Consider the following 16,005-nt stretch of genomic DNA (forward strand, 5'->3'; position numbering starts at 1 on the left):
ACAAGAGGTAGCGTGACTCCAATCTCCCATCAGGATGCCATAACTCCACTATATCTTAACATATCAAACAGCTGTTGGCAGCTATATCGGTGTTATGAAGACCAGCACCTTTAAAACTGCTATCAAATGCATGAACTGCACTATATTAATTTGTGTGTGAGCCACAAAACTGTTAAACTGTAAAAAAAAAAAAAAAAAACTTAACTCAGACAAACTTAATTGTCTGACTCAAGCGTCTGAAGATGATTTGATAATGATTCAGAACAGTCTTGTTCATGTATAGGTAGCAGGCAGTGTAGTGCTGCTTGAGTTTAACAGATTGCACAAACTGGAAAGAACAAAGAGCCAAACTCTTCTCATGGTAGTGATTTATTTGTTTGCTCTCATATTAATGCCATCCACAACCAGATAACACTGCGTATTCCAGTTTGGAGTTACACCCTGAAATCTCAGTAAAATGAACAGAGGACACAGTTTGTTCACATGTAAAGTGGCAGCAGAGCACTTTGTAAAGACAAACATTATTCTGAAACTTGTGTTTAGAAATGTCAAACCACTTTCTCTTAGTAATTTCATCCAAATGAAACAAGGAAGGACATGTCTTAACTGAACTGGTTCTAATATCTTTAAAGTAATTTTGTAAAAAGCACTTTCATTTTGATATCATTTTTGCATAAACCTAAGAAGGACACCCTACTGTAAAATGTAAACTTTCATGTCAGAGTGCAAACAGTTAAAAGCCATTTTAAGATAACACAGCAGGCATTACTAAATAAAATGTATCAGCAAGGGGGAGAATATTAAAGTATGTGTGTATATATGGCTTTTGAATTACAAAAAGATAAAACATTTAATCTGCAAAACACCATTTATAAAAATGTTATCTTTATAGAGTGCGAGGCAGTGACATTTGTACCATTGTGCTCATTTTATTCAAGTGAAAAATTACTGGAAAAACACTTAATTCTGTGAGTGTTGCCAATGTTTCTTATTATTATTTTTGAATCGTGTGACATTTAGTAGACAATTTCAGTTTCTAGTGTTTCACAGAAACTGTTTTTGCCGTTAGATGTGAGCAGGTTCTTACATTTCATTTAAATGCCCACTGACAACATAGCAATGACAAAAAAGGTGAAATGTTAAAAGTTTTTTGCTTTAATTCATCATTAGGAATAGGATAAGTGTCCTCCACATTGTTAACGACGGCGCAATACAGCTTCAGTTCTTCCATTCTTACCTTTCGCAATAAAAGCCCTAGAAAGACACACTGCATCACTGCTTACATGAGAGCATTTTGCTAAGAGGCAACTCAACAAAATAACTTACAGTAGCTATACCTACTTAGCAGAAATGGCACACGGTGGAATAACTACCTTTGCGACAGTTTGTTATCAGTGTAAATTAAATATCTTTGGATTTTAGACTGCTAATCAGAAAAAAAGCAATTTAGAGATACACCATGGGTACTTGGAACTTGCAATGTGCACTTAGTTATTTGTTAAAAGAAATGTCAATTAATTAATCAAAAATGAAATCGATCTTTAGCTGCAAATGTAGTAAAATTACGTACTTGTGAAAGACTTTTAACACTCAGAGACTGAAAGCTTATTTTCCTGTGCTTTAAACTGTTCACATCAACAGATATGTCATTCATTTCCTTGACCTTTATTGTCTGTATTTAATTCACTGGCTTATTTAACTGAAATATAATACTTCTGTTATACATTTGCTATGCATCCAACATCCAGCTCAAAATGTGCTTTTCATTGCACCCACAGTACAGTACGCAGTGACCTGAGTTTAACTCTCAATAATTTGGGATATTTTTTAAAGATAATACAAGTAAAAGGTTAACTTCATTTCAATAACTGTATATACACTAGACTTTTTAAACTAAATAACTACTTCTAAACACATGCTTGTTACTTTACTTAACGGAAATATAATCATGATAATATTAGAATAATGAGGTTATTCATATCAATGTTCTGTTTGCTACACTCTGGACAGGATAGAAAAATAGAGTCTTAATAATTGCATAAAAGGTTTAAAGCACCGGTTAGATATTTTTAAACAAGTATATTAAGAAGCATGTTCTCCTATGCAAAATAGCACTTGCAGACTCACTCGTATGTAAAATAATCACACAATCATTCAAATATTTGTGCACTTGTGTCAGCTGAAGACAAACAGAGGTTTCAGCGGACGGGGTTCAAGTGGAGAGGCTTGTGTAGTGTGCTTATGTTAAAACTTCCATTGATTTCTAATGGTTAGTACTTCATTAAGATAACATATACATTATGTGTGCTAAACTCAACTCAAGTGACAGAAGATCATTTAAAAGGCCTGCTAATATTAGCAATGTGTAAGACTAGATTTTAGAGAAGCAATCACTGCTACTAGTGCATGGTGTGCATGCAGCTGCATATGACACATGTATAAATGTCACGCCAGAGAAGATATGCATGACCACACGCGTGTGTGTGTGTGTGTGTGTGTGTGTGTGCATGTTGAGGCGTGGACACTTTGGGCTACACTGGGATTAAATATCACCCTGTCAAATAGCTGTGCGGGCCCACAGAGTCCCTTTGTATCACCTCAACCTAGGCGTGACACAGGTTACCGCTGGAACCGCAGGTGGCAGCAATGCCACAGTTCTTCAGGATGGGGTTAAAGTGGGAAGCTGTACTGGCGGCGCCCTCTCTGGGAGGGAAAGGCTTCATGGTGGAGAGGATCAGGGCCAGACAGGCTGCCACGTTCTTGTTGGGGGCACATGCCAGAGCCGGGGTGTGGCCTGCAGAGGGGCAAAAAGTTATCCTATAGTGTCCTTCATTTACATTATTTTTAGGGTAACGAAAGACTGTTTAGGTATAGAAATGTAATTATTGTTGCTTACCTTCCTCATCTACAGCCATGACTGCTGCTCCTCTGCTCAATAACACCTGCACTACAGTGGCCAGGCCTTTCCTTGCTGCAATGTGGAGGGGCCTGCATGACAGGAAGAAAGACAACTCTTTAATGCAGCTATTTTTACTGAGAGAAAATGGCAGGCAAGTCAACAGTATAAACAATTTTCTAATGGTTGATGTCCAAGGACATAGTTATGGTACTATATGGAGTAATTTACATGTATTAATCGCTTTGCATTGCCAGTGGGTGTATGCATTGTAATGTAAAAACTAAGACCTCTCTATTTTCTATACCAGCCTTTGGACTGACTTCTATGTTAAAGAATCAGGAATGTTTCCTGTAAAATACAAAGAATGTGACATTTATGCTCCTCTTCAGGACCAATAGTGTGCAACACTAGCTAACATTAGCGTAAACAAATGACCAACATCCAGTACAACACAGAATCCAACAAAAAGTCCAGGCAAGCCCAAATAAAGCTTTTTACCTAGTAAAGTCTGTCGGGCCAAACAGGAATGTGATTAATGTCGGGAGAGAAAACTAGGGCCAACATCGACGGGGCATTCCATTCATGGAGTGACCTTCGTTTTGGTTTTGTGGTCAAAAACTGACCCTGAGCTGGCTTTCTTCCTTTTTCCCCCCTTAGCCTGCTTGCTCACTTTATATACTAAGTATGCAAGTTGAAATATTTGGCTAGCTTGCTAATTACTGATAATAACTTATTAACTACAAGAAATGGTGTCGATTTTAGCCAAAAATAATGATATAATATTACATAGCAAAGGTGTATAATTAACAATTGACTTGCCAAGAGCGACGCAACCAACATGCTTACTATAACCTCGGCTAAGCACAGGTTTGCCAGCTAGCTGCCGATCATTGATCTGACAATCAAAACATGACAATCATGTTTCGGGTTGTGCATGTCACGTCACTGTTGAAGCCCAGGCTGCTGGCTTGCATTTCATCAACATTCATTCATTTCATCTAATGTGTTTGTTTTCTTTATTAACAACATCTAGGTATAGTGGCCAGCGCTTTAAGACAACTCACATTTGGAGGGCGCTGTTTGTTGCATTTATGAGGGATGAGTCGCTGATCTCCCCAAGGATCAGCAGGGCACACATCTCATGACCCTACAAAAAAAACCCACATTAATACATTTTGCTAAAGTACTCAATCACTTTCAACAGACTGCCTGAAAATTTGATAACTGGTCAATGTCGTAAGTTGTGACTGAAAATGTAAATCTCCCCTTTAATTTCCATTTTTAGCTATTTCGAAACCATGCAATGTTATAGCATCAAATTATTACATTAATTAGAGCCACTGCAGGATTAAGTTAATATGAAATAAAATAATGTTAGTTTTGAAAGTAGATTTGATCACAGTCTTAACCTGATTTTCCACAGGGGTTTTATTATATTTTGGCAAGTTATCAACTTATCAGACAGTTTTTGCATTACTGTTGCACATGCAAAACTTATTTTTGTGCCACTGCATGCATACAGTACATGCATTTGTGTGTGTATGTGACCTTGCTGCACGCTAAGTGAAGGGCAGTGTTATTATTGACATCCACCAGGGTCAGGTCTGGATTCACTTTGTGCAGCAAGAACTCTGAAATGCAGAAAATAAGATGTTTTTCACAACAAAAATGGAACTTTACATTTTTAACATTTAGTAACTTACAAACAGAGGGATTGATGTAGTGCATTAACTTAAAAGGTAACCATTAGTGAGGACTGTGATGGCCAAAACAACAGTTGCCATCAGTTTAAGGGAGACTTTCTGTAGTCATATATGTTTGTCCTCTGCTTGAGTTGAATGGTCGTGATGTGTTTAAAAGTCACACATGTTAAAATACTGACAGCAGGAATAACAATCACATACCAACAGCCATAGTCTGTCCACAGTCAGCAGCAACCATCATGGCAGAGCGTCCACAGTGATCCACAGCATTGATGTCCGCTCCCTGGGCCAGAACCAGCTGGAGCCCAGCAACATTTCCTGAATAAGCAGCCGCATGCAGCGGAGTCCTGCGCCCACACAACATACATATGAAAATACTGCTCAGTAAGCATCTTTCTGCAGTATATACTGTACCTTTCAAGGGAACAAAACTTTTACAAAATTCAACATAGTTATCAAAACATTTGAGATTTAAAGAAAGTATGCTTTAATAACTGTATTTTCCATACAACCTTTTCAGGGACTGGTGCCAATATTTTAAATATATTTTAACTATCCTGATGGGCCTCTAAAGTTACTGGGAAAAACAAATTAATCATGGCATAAATGTAAACTTATCTAGAACATTACAAAAAAGGGAATTCAATGGAACTTCTTTATTTGTGAAAAAAAATATACAGTAACAGAATATAAAGAAATATATAATTATTTTAGTTCAAGACAAGTTCCCTTGTAAACATAGAATGTTTTAATTAAAGGCGTGATTAAATCGGGATGCGTGTTAAACCGTCACCACTGTAACCCACCAAAGGTGATGCAGGACATTGAAGTTTCCCAGAAATGCTCAAAGGATGGGGATTTTTAAAATTATTTTACCTTTATTTTATTTAACTTTTATTTTTGGACCAAATGGATGGCAAAAAGGTTGTTGAGTTGTCATGAAAAATGATTTAATTGCACATGTACAAACCACTGCTTGTAGATGCAAAGCCTTAACTGAAGAAAACCTAAAACTACTGATCTTCAATTGTAGAGCAGAACCCACCTTCCTTTGGCATCGCTAACATTAACGATTTGAGGGCCAACAGTTTTCACTAGAAGTCCAGCAGCAACATCATGTCCATTAACTCTGCATGGGAAGAACAGAGCGGTTACATTTTGAAGAACCACATTAATTTTATTTTAATCATGGGTATGATGAGCTTTAACTACGGTACTCACAGAGCGCAGTGCAATGCGGTGAAGAGATTTCCCTCATGGTTGCTAAAAAGTTTGTTTTCAAGTAAAATTTGTAAACATCCTTCACGCCCTACAGACACATGAAACAAAGGGACAAATGATAAATATACAAATCTTTGTAAAGTGAAACAATATCTCATCATACAAGTGTTAAAAAAGATGGGAAAATGTTAAAAAATAATGTTAAACAAGTGACAATACTCACCGTGATGGGCAGCCCAGTGTGTGGGCGTGTAGCCTCTGTAGTCCAATATGGAGTCCAGAGGGTCGGCTTTCACAGCAGCCTGTAGCAAGGTTCGAAGCAGCTCCGTGTGACCGCAGGATGCTGCGAGGTGCAGCGGGGTCCGTCCCTGAGAGTCTCTACACAGAGAAGAGGCCCCGTGTTCCAACAGAGCAGATACACAGTCCTCACTGCCCAACATGGCCTGCAGGGGGAGGACACAAGTTGTGATGCGAGAGAAAAACACAACATCTGGAACATCCAGAAATCTGTAAAGGGACGTAACTCCTCATTTACATTAGTGCCATTAATAAAGTGATATAACATGCACACACACAAACACAGACACACACATATGTGCGGTAAGTACACTCACAGCTCTGTGTAATGCAGTGAAGCCCTTTTTGTCTGCAGCATCAGCATTCGCTCCTTTCTCCAACAGGATGTGGACACAGTCGATGTGACAACCCAGAGCTGCCAGCATGAGAGCCGTCCTGCATACGACAAAAAGAAAATAAGAAGACCTGACTGCCAGACAAAAGGACAAAATAATTGTCCTAACAGCAATTAGCTTTTATTAGGCCTTTAAAATTTAAAATTCCAAATATCATACATGTTATACTACGGATTACACTCTCACTTTATAAAAAGGTATATAGTTTTCCATGACAGTCAGTGAAGACAGTGAAAGGAAAGTAAATCACATTTTAAGCAGTGAGAATGAGCAGCGGTAATTCAACCAAGCACTTTATAAAACATATCATTATCATATTTTGTCAATCTTGCAATGTATAAACCAATTCTTCAATCTTAATAGGAAAGTCAGTCTTTCCATCTCATAAGTCCTATAAAAAGGACAACATCAATATAAACAGTTTACTAATTATTTGATACATTACCAGTACTTATCAGGATATGATATATTTGGTCAGGTCACAAAAAGAAAAAATATTTTGTATATGTTTAAAATATACAGTAGTGTCTGTAAAAGCTGCACAGGTCAGGTCAAGTGTTTACCTGATCAGGAAATGAAGTCTAAGTACGAGTATAAAGTATGAGGTGACTCACTGTCCCTGTGTATCTAGACTGTCAATGACGTCGCCGCTTTGTTCCCCGTTGACCAATAAAAGCAGACAGTCCATTTGGCCCTCAGCAGCTGCATGGGGGAAACCAATAAAAGGAAAATATCAAGTAAAAATATTAATTCCAAATTATCAATTACATAAATTATACAATTCTAACATCATTTTGAAATTAAAACTTAACGCTTCATCAAAAGCCAGCAATACAAAACTAAAATCAAATAAATGTACATTTGTACAAAAGATCTCACATTAAAAAATCCAACACACACACGTTTGTCCTTGTCCTGACCTTTAAGTGCCTCCTGCAAACATATTTAACATACAAGGACTACTGACTGGGGTCGCCAAGAATAGCAAAAATGTCACTTATTTCTTCTCATTTAATTAAATTTAAATAAACAAAGCTCATGATAAATCTGTGTCTGCTTTATCTGTGTTTCCTAGAAAACTAATGATCGACCTCCATGTATTTTGTTTTGACAGAAGATGCCTCTTGACAATTTTGTCCACTAGAAAAAAACTGAAAAATGGTCAAAAGCTACTGTGTGGTGAAATGCACTACCAACATTAACCCATTGAAGCCTGGAAAGCGGATACGTTGTTTTGTAGTATTTGTATAAGCTCTCAAATACTTTTTGAATTTCATTTCTATCTGCTACAGAGGCTGAAAAATCTATTATTTAGTAGAAGCATTGACACTTCTGTTGAATTTCCAGAAAATCTTCAGGTTTTAGGGGCTTATTTTAAAATCGCCCAGAGGTTTTACAGGCGTTTCAGGCCTCAATGGGTTAATAAAAATAGAACTCAAATTGGTCCTCACAAAGATAGATGTGCCAGAACACACACACACACACACACACACACACACACACACACACACACACACACACACACACACACACACACACACACACACACACACACACACACACACACACACACACACACACACACACACACACACACACACACACACACACACACACACACACACACACACACACACACACACACACACACACACACACACACACACACACACACACACACACACACACACACACACACACACACACACACACACACACACACACACACACACACACACACACACACACACACCTGCAGCATGGAGAGCCGTCCTCTTGTGCTTGTGCTCCTTCAGTGTGTAAGAGGCTTGATGCTTCAGCAGCACCTCCACACACGGGGAAAAACCTCTCCGAGCAGCGAGGTGGAGGGCAGTCCTGCCTTCAATGTCCCGCACATCCAGACTCACTAATGTCTCACAGAGCAGACGCAGCGCTTCACAGTGACCATAATACGCCTGTAACAGCAGAATGCATCGCAACAGTAGAGTTACAGGCTTTTAAACAAGTGGTCGTCATGTAAAAGTCACATCTTTTTCAGTTTTTTCATTGTAATCATGTGTTACTCACAGCTAAGTGCAAAGGACTGACTGGAATATTACTTTCAACCTCTTCTAGACAGTTGAATGAAATCTCCAGGAGCTGCAAAAGTGAAAAAAAGAAAATCAGAAAACTTCAACTACTATAGGCCGCCGTGCCTGTAATTGATTTAAAAGTGTAAATATAAATTAAAAAATACCACTTACCAGTTCCAGGTGCTGTTTGTTCCCATAAGCTGCTGCATAGTGGACGGCACTGTAACCCTTACTGTTCTTTAGAGTTGGGTTTGCCCCGTTGTCAAGCAAGAACTCCAAACACCTGAACACACAGGGCACAACATTACCTCTTAAAACCGACCGGCCATGATGCTGAGCTGTATGCTGTACAGTTATTCAATACATTGAGTTTTAATACACATTTTAGAGTTTTGGAGAGGTTCAGGGACACACAAAAAATCTCCCAAACTCCCGTAAGCTCCCATTTAAATCTGCAGCTTGTCAAGAGTTTTGCATTTATACCAAAGCTTTCACAGTGATTGGATGACTAACAATAGATTACAATAACTGATTCCTGAATTTAGTGCATGTAGTTACACGCCCTTTAGTTTTTGACACACAACATGTCCAACCTTGCAGCAGATGGGCTACAGCAGCAGAAGACCACACCAGACACTATATTAGGTAAACACTTCACCTAATAAAGTGGCAAGTGAGTGTATTTCAGCTATAATTCAACATGTTATTTAGTGATGAAACTAAAATAGGCTGTAGATTGTACACAGTAGAGCATATCTAATGAATAAAGATACAGGTTTATCCTCTTTATGATTAAGAATATATGTGACATAATATAAATGTGACTTACAGAGAGGCTTCTTGTTCCTTTCCCTCTCTGAGGTCAGACCCAGAGTTTGTTTCACCTCTGTGGAAAGAAAGACAAGACACTTAAAACTGGCTTCAATTAACTCAGGATTATCAATGAAAAACTGTCCACAGGATGTCGGTCTTGCATTTAAAAAAACAACAAATGCTCTCTTACCCACAAAAGGTGTGAGAAGCAGCAGCGTAGTGCAGAGGGCTGCAGCCCGTCAGGTCCAGCTCATTGACATCAGCGCCGGCTCTCACTAGAGAGACCGTGCATTGGCTGTACCCGTTAGCTACAGCGTAGTGCAAAGGAGATCTGAGAGGTGGAGACGGGACAGCTTTAATATCAGGTGAAACCAAAGCATAGTTAGTGTCTGAGCTCCAGCTATTCAGCGATGCTTACCGTCCCAAATTATCTTTTGCATCCAGGTCAGCAGCGGCGCTGTTCAACAGCAAGTTCAGACAGTCAACATTTCTGTCAAAAAGAAAAAAAGTCATTAGTAAAAGAAAACTAACAATCTATCTTTTCTTCTGGAGAAGAAATAACATTTTGGCTGCATGTCACCCTATGTCTGGACTCTTTATGGTGAGCTCACCCTCCAGAGGCAGCTGCATGCAGGCAGGTCCTCCCTTGGTCATCTATGATGTTTATATCATCCCCAGTTGTCGGCACTTGAGACGGCATGATGTAAAACTGGCCTTGAATGATACACAACCAACAATAACATTTTGTTAAGTGGAAACATTTTGAGTTGGTTCAGTAATTTCAATGTAAATGTTAATAATGTTAATCCAGGAAAGAATTCAAGAGCACAGCTAAATAACAGCTCACCATTAGACAGTAACTTTCGACAGCAGTCTGGAAATCCGTAGAGCACTGCCAGATGCAGCGGTAGCATCCCATTAATGCCCTGTCTTAAGAGATCATCACAAAGATCATTTAGTTTAGTCTGTTTGTATGTGTAATAATGCCTTTGTCTTGCAGTTTAACTGAACAAACAATTTCAGGTTTGGATGGACTTACCTGGTCTTATCGGCACCGTTTGTCAGCAGAGTGCTGATAAGCAGTTCCTGACCGTATCTGGCAGCAACATGAAGAGGAGTGTTTCCAAACATGTCAGCACAGTCAACCTCCCCACCTGCGTACAGAGGGAGAAGAAAACGTGGTGGCCGTGACATCAACCATTGGTTTGTGGGCGATCTTTTCAAAGCTTCAAGTTTGGCGCTTTGTCTGTCACAATTTTGTGTCATTTCTAAAAAAAAAAATATATATATATATATGTATATATATATATATATATATATATATTTGAAATTACCATATTTGGACAGGATGTCGGTAGGTCCTGGGCCTCAAATCAATATCACGACTAATTGAAATTTTTACCTTGATTAATGAACGATTAATTACTATTAAGTGAACTATTAAAGCTGTGATATTTTGTCTAATGAAAGAGTGCATATCTTTGTGATTTTAAAGAAATTAAGGAAAAACACAGATCAAACTATTTTGTGGTTACAAATTGAATGTTTCAAACTGAAATTAAAGCATCGCTTCAAATGAAATCATCAGATTTTAGTAAGTAGAAAATCAACTTATCTTAAACAGTAGAAAATAAATTTAAAAACATTTTTGCAAAGTGTTTTTTCTGAAATGTTTGCATTTGACTTCTTTTTGCCCGATGTCATCTTCCCTAAAGACACAGCATTTTACTTATGGTTCAAGCTGCTTGGGTAGCTCAGCTGGCTACTTCGCTGTTGCGGATTGGAGCTTGAAAATTATCTAAATAAATGCCATGGGCAAGATTGCAGCGGTTAGAGGTACTGATAGTCAGTTTCTATTCATTTTGGATTAATTGCCCAGCCCAAGATGGTGGCACTCACTGAAAACACTATGCACTGACAGCAACCTGACTGCGCCTGGCTCCTGGCTGAGCTGTGTGTAGACGCTGCAAGAAGTTAGAACTTTGTGTGTTACAAGATAATGTTGGGGATTCTCTAAAAATGTTACCATTTTGGATCAGAATCTGGGAGCCTGTGAAGCGCCCGTGCATAGCAGCCATATGCAGGGGACTCTTCCCTTCTTTGTTCTGTTAAACAGAGAAAAAGAAGGTAAAATAACGACAATCCACTTATACATAATAATGTCATCTTATTGGGCCTCATTCACCAATATCTTCTTAAGAATCTTCTTAGATTCTTTCTTAAATCCTTCTTAAGAAGATTTCTAAGAAGACCCTACGTCAGATTCATGAACGTGTTCTTAAGCCGCTGAATTGTTTACAGCCGTGTTCTTAAATTGATGAATGCCATCTCAAGTTCTGCTGCAGGAGATCACTCGGAGGAAGAAAATTAAATTTATCAGCCTTAGTGCAGGTTGCACCAACACAAACAAAAAGGAGGCCTGGGAGGCAGTTAGGCGTGCAGTGGATGCATTAAAATGAACAAGAAATTGCAGAAAACTATGTTCTAATAATTTTTTCCATGACTGTAAATACACTGCTCAAAAAAATAAAGGGAACACTTTAACTGCAAGTCAATCACACTTCTGTGAAATCAAACTGTCCTTGAATGTGTGGTATCACTAATTGACGGCATGATTTCCAATTTACTTGGAATTTAATTTGAATTTAATTAAAATTAAAAAAAAATGAAATGAATAAATAAATACATAAATATGATGGAAATTTCACTGTAATGTATTTTATTGAACTTAACAAAAGAAGACAACACAACCATGCAAACATGTCAGCACTGAAATGTGCTTAAGAGTACTCCTGAGTGTTCGTAGGATTTGTTCTTACCCAAGAAAAATCCCGGATAAGAAAAAAATTAATGAATGCCACAATCTTCGTAAAATCTTCGTAAGTAGGATTTAAGAACAAAGTTGTTCTTAAGAACGGTTCGTGAATGAGGCCCAATGTTCTTTTCAAATCCACTTAATAAAAAGAAGCTCTTTACCTGCACGTTGACATCAGCACCATTGTTGATTAGCAGCTCGAGACACAGCACCCCGCTGGACGAGGCGGCAGACAGGTGCAGCGGCGTGCTGCCGTTGTGGTTGGGCTGATTAATGTTGGCACCACAGTTCACCAGCTCAGTGGCCACAGCGTCCTGCCCCGTGTGACAGGCCATGTGGAGCGCTGTGTTCCCAAAAATGTTAGGTTCATCAGTCTGAGAGACAGGAGGAAAACAGTGTGAAATTAAACACAACTGGTGATTTGAAAGCATAAGAGCTCAAGAAACAATGACGTTTATAATCAGTGATCTTAGCAAGGGGAAAAACTGACTGAGCCACTTTACCTCCACCATCAGTCTCAACAGATATTTGACCACGTCTGACTGTCCACTGGCAGCTGCAGCATGGAGCGGAGTGTAACCACGTTTGTCCTTGCACATCACATCAGCACTGTGAGACACCAGCAGCTTCACAACCTCCACATGTCCTGAAAGAAGAGCTGAACATTTACAACAAGTCTTTGCCAAACATGGAAATCACAGCACAACAATCTATCTTGGCTTGACTGCAAAACAGTTACCGTACAAGACAGACAAGACAAGTTTGACCTTGTTAAAACGTATTTTTGGTCAAAAATCAGCAGCTTGTCAATATTCAAAAGTATTTTTTAAAGAACATATTGGTTGGGGTTGTTTTTTCTTTTTTTTAATCTTTACAATACTAAACACAATACATTATGTAATCAACAGGAGAGAAAAAACACAAAAGGCACCACCTAGGATTCATATTCTCAACACCAGAGTTTACAAAGACAATGTGCAATTAGAAAACCTCTGCAGCATGATGGCAGAGCCAGTTGGTTCTTTTTATTAATCTACTGCAATAACATGTTCTCCCTTCTTATGTTTTTAAGTCACGACAAACATTATTTATCCCAACTTTCAACCATATAATCACACTCAGCTTGACTGTCGAGTGGCTGATGTGACATAAAATCATACACATCCAGTCAGATGGAGGTGTAAAGACAGAAATAGAATAATAATTATCCATTCCTGTGGGTGTTAATTAGATTTGACAGCATGTTAGCCATGATGTACTTTACCCTTTAACACAGGCTGATATTTAACTCTTGTTCCTCAGTTAAATAACATTTTGCTTGTCAAAGAGTCCTGCACGATATATCTTTTTCACTCCACCGACAATATCCCAGACAAGTCCGTAATTTAATGTTTTACAGTAAGATAATTGGCAACAACTTCTGTCTTTAACTTTACTTGTCAGATATTGGATTGTTTCCTATTAGTGTGCTTTAGGACCTCTGTTCTTTTTTGCATTCATATTCTTAGGAAAATTACACACTTACCGAGGTATGCAGCCCAGTGGATTGCCTGCCTTTCCTTTTTATCTTTGGCACTGACATTGGCACCTTTTCTCAGAAGCAAGTTCACCATCTGCAGGGACATAACAGATGGGTTAATCAGAGTGCCCATCAGCTCATCTCATTTCTATCTATAACTATACTCCAGTGAGTTGTGTCATTTTGTCCTGACAAAGGTTGAGGAAACATACTTGAACACTTACTCATACAGGGCTCTGGTTATATTGTGGCTGAACAGAGGAAGAAATATTGCATTAAACCTTTTTTAATTTTTTTAAATAGTTTTTGCCTTTTTGGGTTTATTTGACAAATACTGTGTAGAAATGGGGAAGAGTGAGGCCTAAGGCTGCCATGAAACATGGGTGGTCCTTGTAACCACTTGCTACAAAAGTGCTGCAGAATGAAATACTTTTTCTTTTTACTTTTAGTACGCATTTCAGCACAGTTTACCTCTTCATGGCCGCTGTGCGCTGCATGATGCAGTGGTGTCCTTCCAGACCTGTCGGCAACATCCAGGCTGCACACATGTGGTATCAGAGCTTCAGCGCAGCCTGTGGCCCACTTTGCAGCTGCCATGTGTAAAGGTGTATGCCAGTACTTGTCTCGTGTGTTGACCTCCGCTCTGTGCTTTAGTAGCAGCTCCACCGCTTTCTGAAGAAAAACATAAAATACAAAGGCAGTCAGACATTACAACTGGTGGTCAAGTCCTTAGAGAAGTCCTTCCCTCTCTGTGATTTGAAACAGGAACATACTTCATTTCGAGAGGCAGCTGCTCGATGTAAAGGTGTCAGCAAACCCTGGTCCTTAGCGTTGACATTTGCACCTGGAACAGAAAGAAAAAGCAAAGTTAGACAGACTTTTTTTTGCATAGGCTTTTTGTTTATTCTGACATATTACAAAGTGAGATAAAAGTTTATTTTACCTGAAGTAATAAGCATGTCCATAGCGTGGACATTGCCCAAATAAGCAGCAGCATGAAGGGGTGTGCTTTGTTCTTGGTCCTGAGAGAAAAGGAAACCATAAGATTAACCTTGTATTATATTACATGTTTTAGTTATAGACTCAAATGTTTGCACAGTTAATGCATGCTAATGTGACACAACAAAAAACAACATGAGTGCAGAGATGGCGTAGAATAATATTACCAGTGAATTGACATCTTCATCATGGTTCAACAAAAATGTCACTTCTTCTGCGTTTTGGCTGAATATAGCCTGGACCAATGGAGACTAAAAGAAAGATGTGACATGCAAAACAGTCAAAAATAAATGTTAAAATGACATGAAAATTAGGTGCGGTTCATTGTGATTTCCCAGCTCATATTTTTACAGAAAGCAACAAAACCCCATAACCCAACTGATTCAATACAGCCTGAACAGATCAACAGAAACACATTCATGGCTTTGCTTTGGTGACAATAAAACGGTTACATGACTTAACAAAACAGCACAGATCAATCCATTCTCTTTGCATTTCCGGGAGAAATGGCAATGTTTAAATTGTCTTGATAAAAATATTTTAGTTGGGATGATGCAATCTGTTTCAGTAAAGATAAGGACATCATGTACAACTCAGCATTTTATTTTCTGTCCTGGCATTTACTTGGCTGAAGAACAAGAACACTTTACTAGTTTGAGTCATGCAAAAGTCCCAGCACTTTTCGGGTATATTTAGAAAAAATAGCAATGAATCTTCCACGGAAAACGTTAAGGATACCAAGTTATAGTGAAGAAAAATATGGGTCCATTTAAACATTAAATTATTTGTTTGGCAGCCGGTTTGGCTTCATGTACCAGGGAGCCCAATGACCCTGGTGATAAGGTCTAACATAAGGTGCATTACAAAACTGAATGACCGAACATAGAACTAAACATAAATCCAGTTTAGCTCGGCAAAGAATATGTAACATGAACTGATATTAGCCTTTTAGCAAACTTTGCTCGACAGGTCGCTAACATGACTAGCCAGCTGTTTACTGCTGTTTGTGAGAAGTAACGTTGGACTTTTCCACTAAAGTTAAGTTTTATTTACTACCTGGTCCTTGATATTTCTTAACTCCATGTCCCAATCACTCTGGAAGCTCCTTCATTGAGACTGAGTGTAAAGTTGACTACATGTCACTATGTAGCGGCTAGTTAGCCTAGCTTCAGCTTAGTTAGCTGCTGGGAACTGTGACGTGCAGTTACCAGAATATCGCGAGAGTAGTCCAAGAAACGTGATTTGGAGAGATTTTATTTCATGTCAGTGATA

General features: G+C 38.6%; 1 protein-coding gene across 1 annotated transcript; it reads right to left on the reverse strand.

Annotated features, from left to right (window-relative positions):
• Nucleotides 1-621: 621 nt before the first annotated feature.
• Nucleotides 622-15,928, reverse strand: LOC131968538 (serine/threonine-protein phosphatase 6 regulatory ankyrin repeat subunit C-like). The gene is made up of 28 exons (XM_059329464.1): nucleotides 15,790-15,928; nucleotides 14,901-14,984; nucleotides 14,678-14,756; nucleotides 14,508-14,578; nucleotides 14,206-14,406; nucleotides 13,741-13,828; nucleotides 12,719-12,861; nucleotides 12,377-12,589; nucleotides 11,427-11,505; nucleotides 10,440-10,554; nucleotides 10,248-10,330; nucleotides 10,012-10,114; nucleotides 9,819-9,890; nucleotides 9,591-9,731; nucleotides 9,417-9,473; nucleotides 8,759-8,870; nucleotides 8,583-8,654; nucleotides 8,269-8,470; nucleotides 7,130-7,217; nucleotides 6,438-6,555; nucleotides 6,047-6,266; nucleotides 5,824-5,911; nucleotides 5,648-5,731; nucleotides 4,804-4,949; nucleotides 4,448-4,530; nucleotides 3,964-4,046; nucleotides 2,897-2,988; nucleotides 622-2,794 (listed from the first exon to the last, which is right to left on the reverse strand). The coding sequence occupies exons 1-28, from the start codon at nucleotides 15,814-15,816 to the stop codon at nucleotides 2,604-2,606; spliced, it is 3,135 nt and encodes a 1,044-aa protein (XP_059185447.1). The 5' UTR covers nucleotides 15,817-15,928; the 3' UTR covers nucleotides 622-2,603.
• Between the last annotated feature and the right edge of the window lie 77 nt (nucleotides 15,929-16,005).

This window comes from Centropristis striata, chromosome 3 (genome assembly GCF_030273125.1).
Source record: "Centropristis striata isolate RG_2023a ecotype Rhode Island chromosome 3, C.striata_1.0, whole genome shotgun sequence".
NCBI classification, from domain to species: domain Eukaryota; kingdom Metazoa; phylum Chordata; class Actinopteri; order Perciformes; family Serranidae; genus Centropristis; species Centropristis striata.

Excerpts from the sequence above, each read along its gene's own strand:
- LOC131968538 (XM_059329464.1), bottom strand. The coding sequence starts at position 15,816 with ATGGAGTTAAGAAATATCAAGGACCAG. Across the intron at positions 10,555-11,426 it reads CCAGATTCTGATCCAAAATG|GTGGGGAGGTTGACTGTGCT; the intron begins GTAACATTTTTA and ends CTCTGTACGCAG. Across the intron at positions 4,531-4,803 it reads TGGACAGACTATGGCTGTTG|AGTTCTTGCTGCACAAAGTG; the intron begins GTATGTGATTGT and ends TCTGCATTTCAG.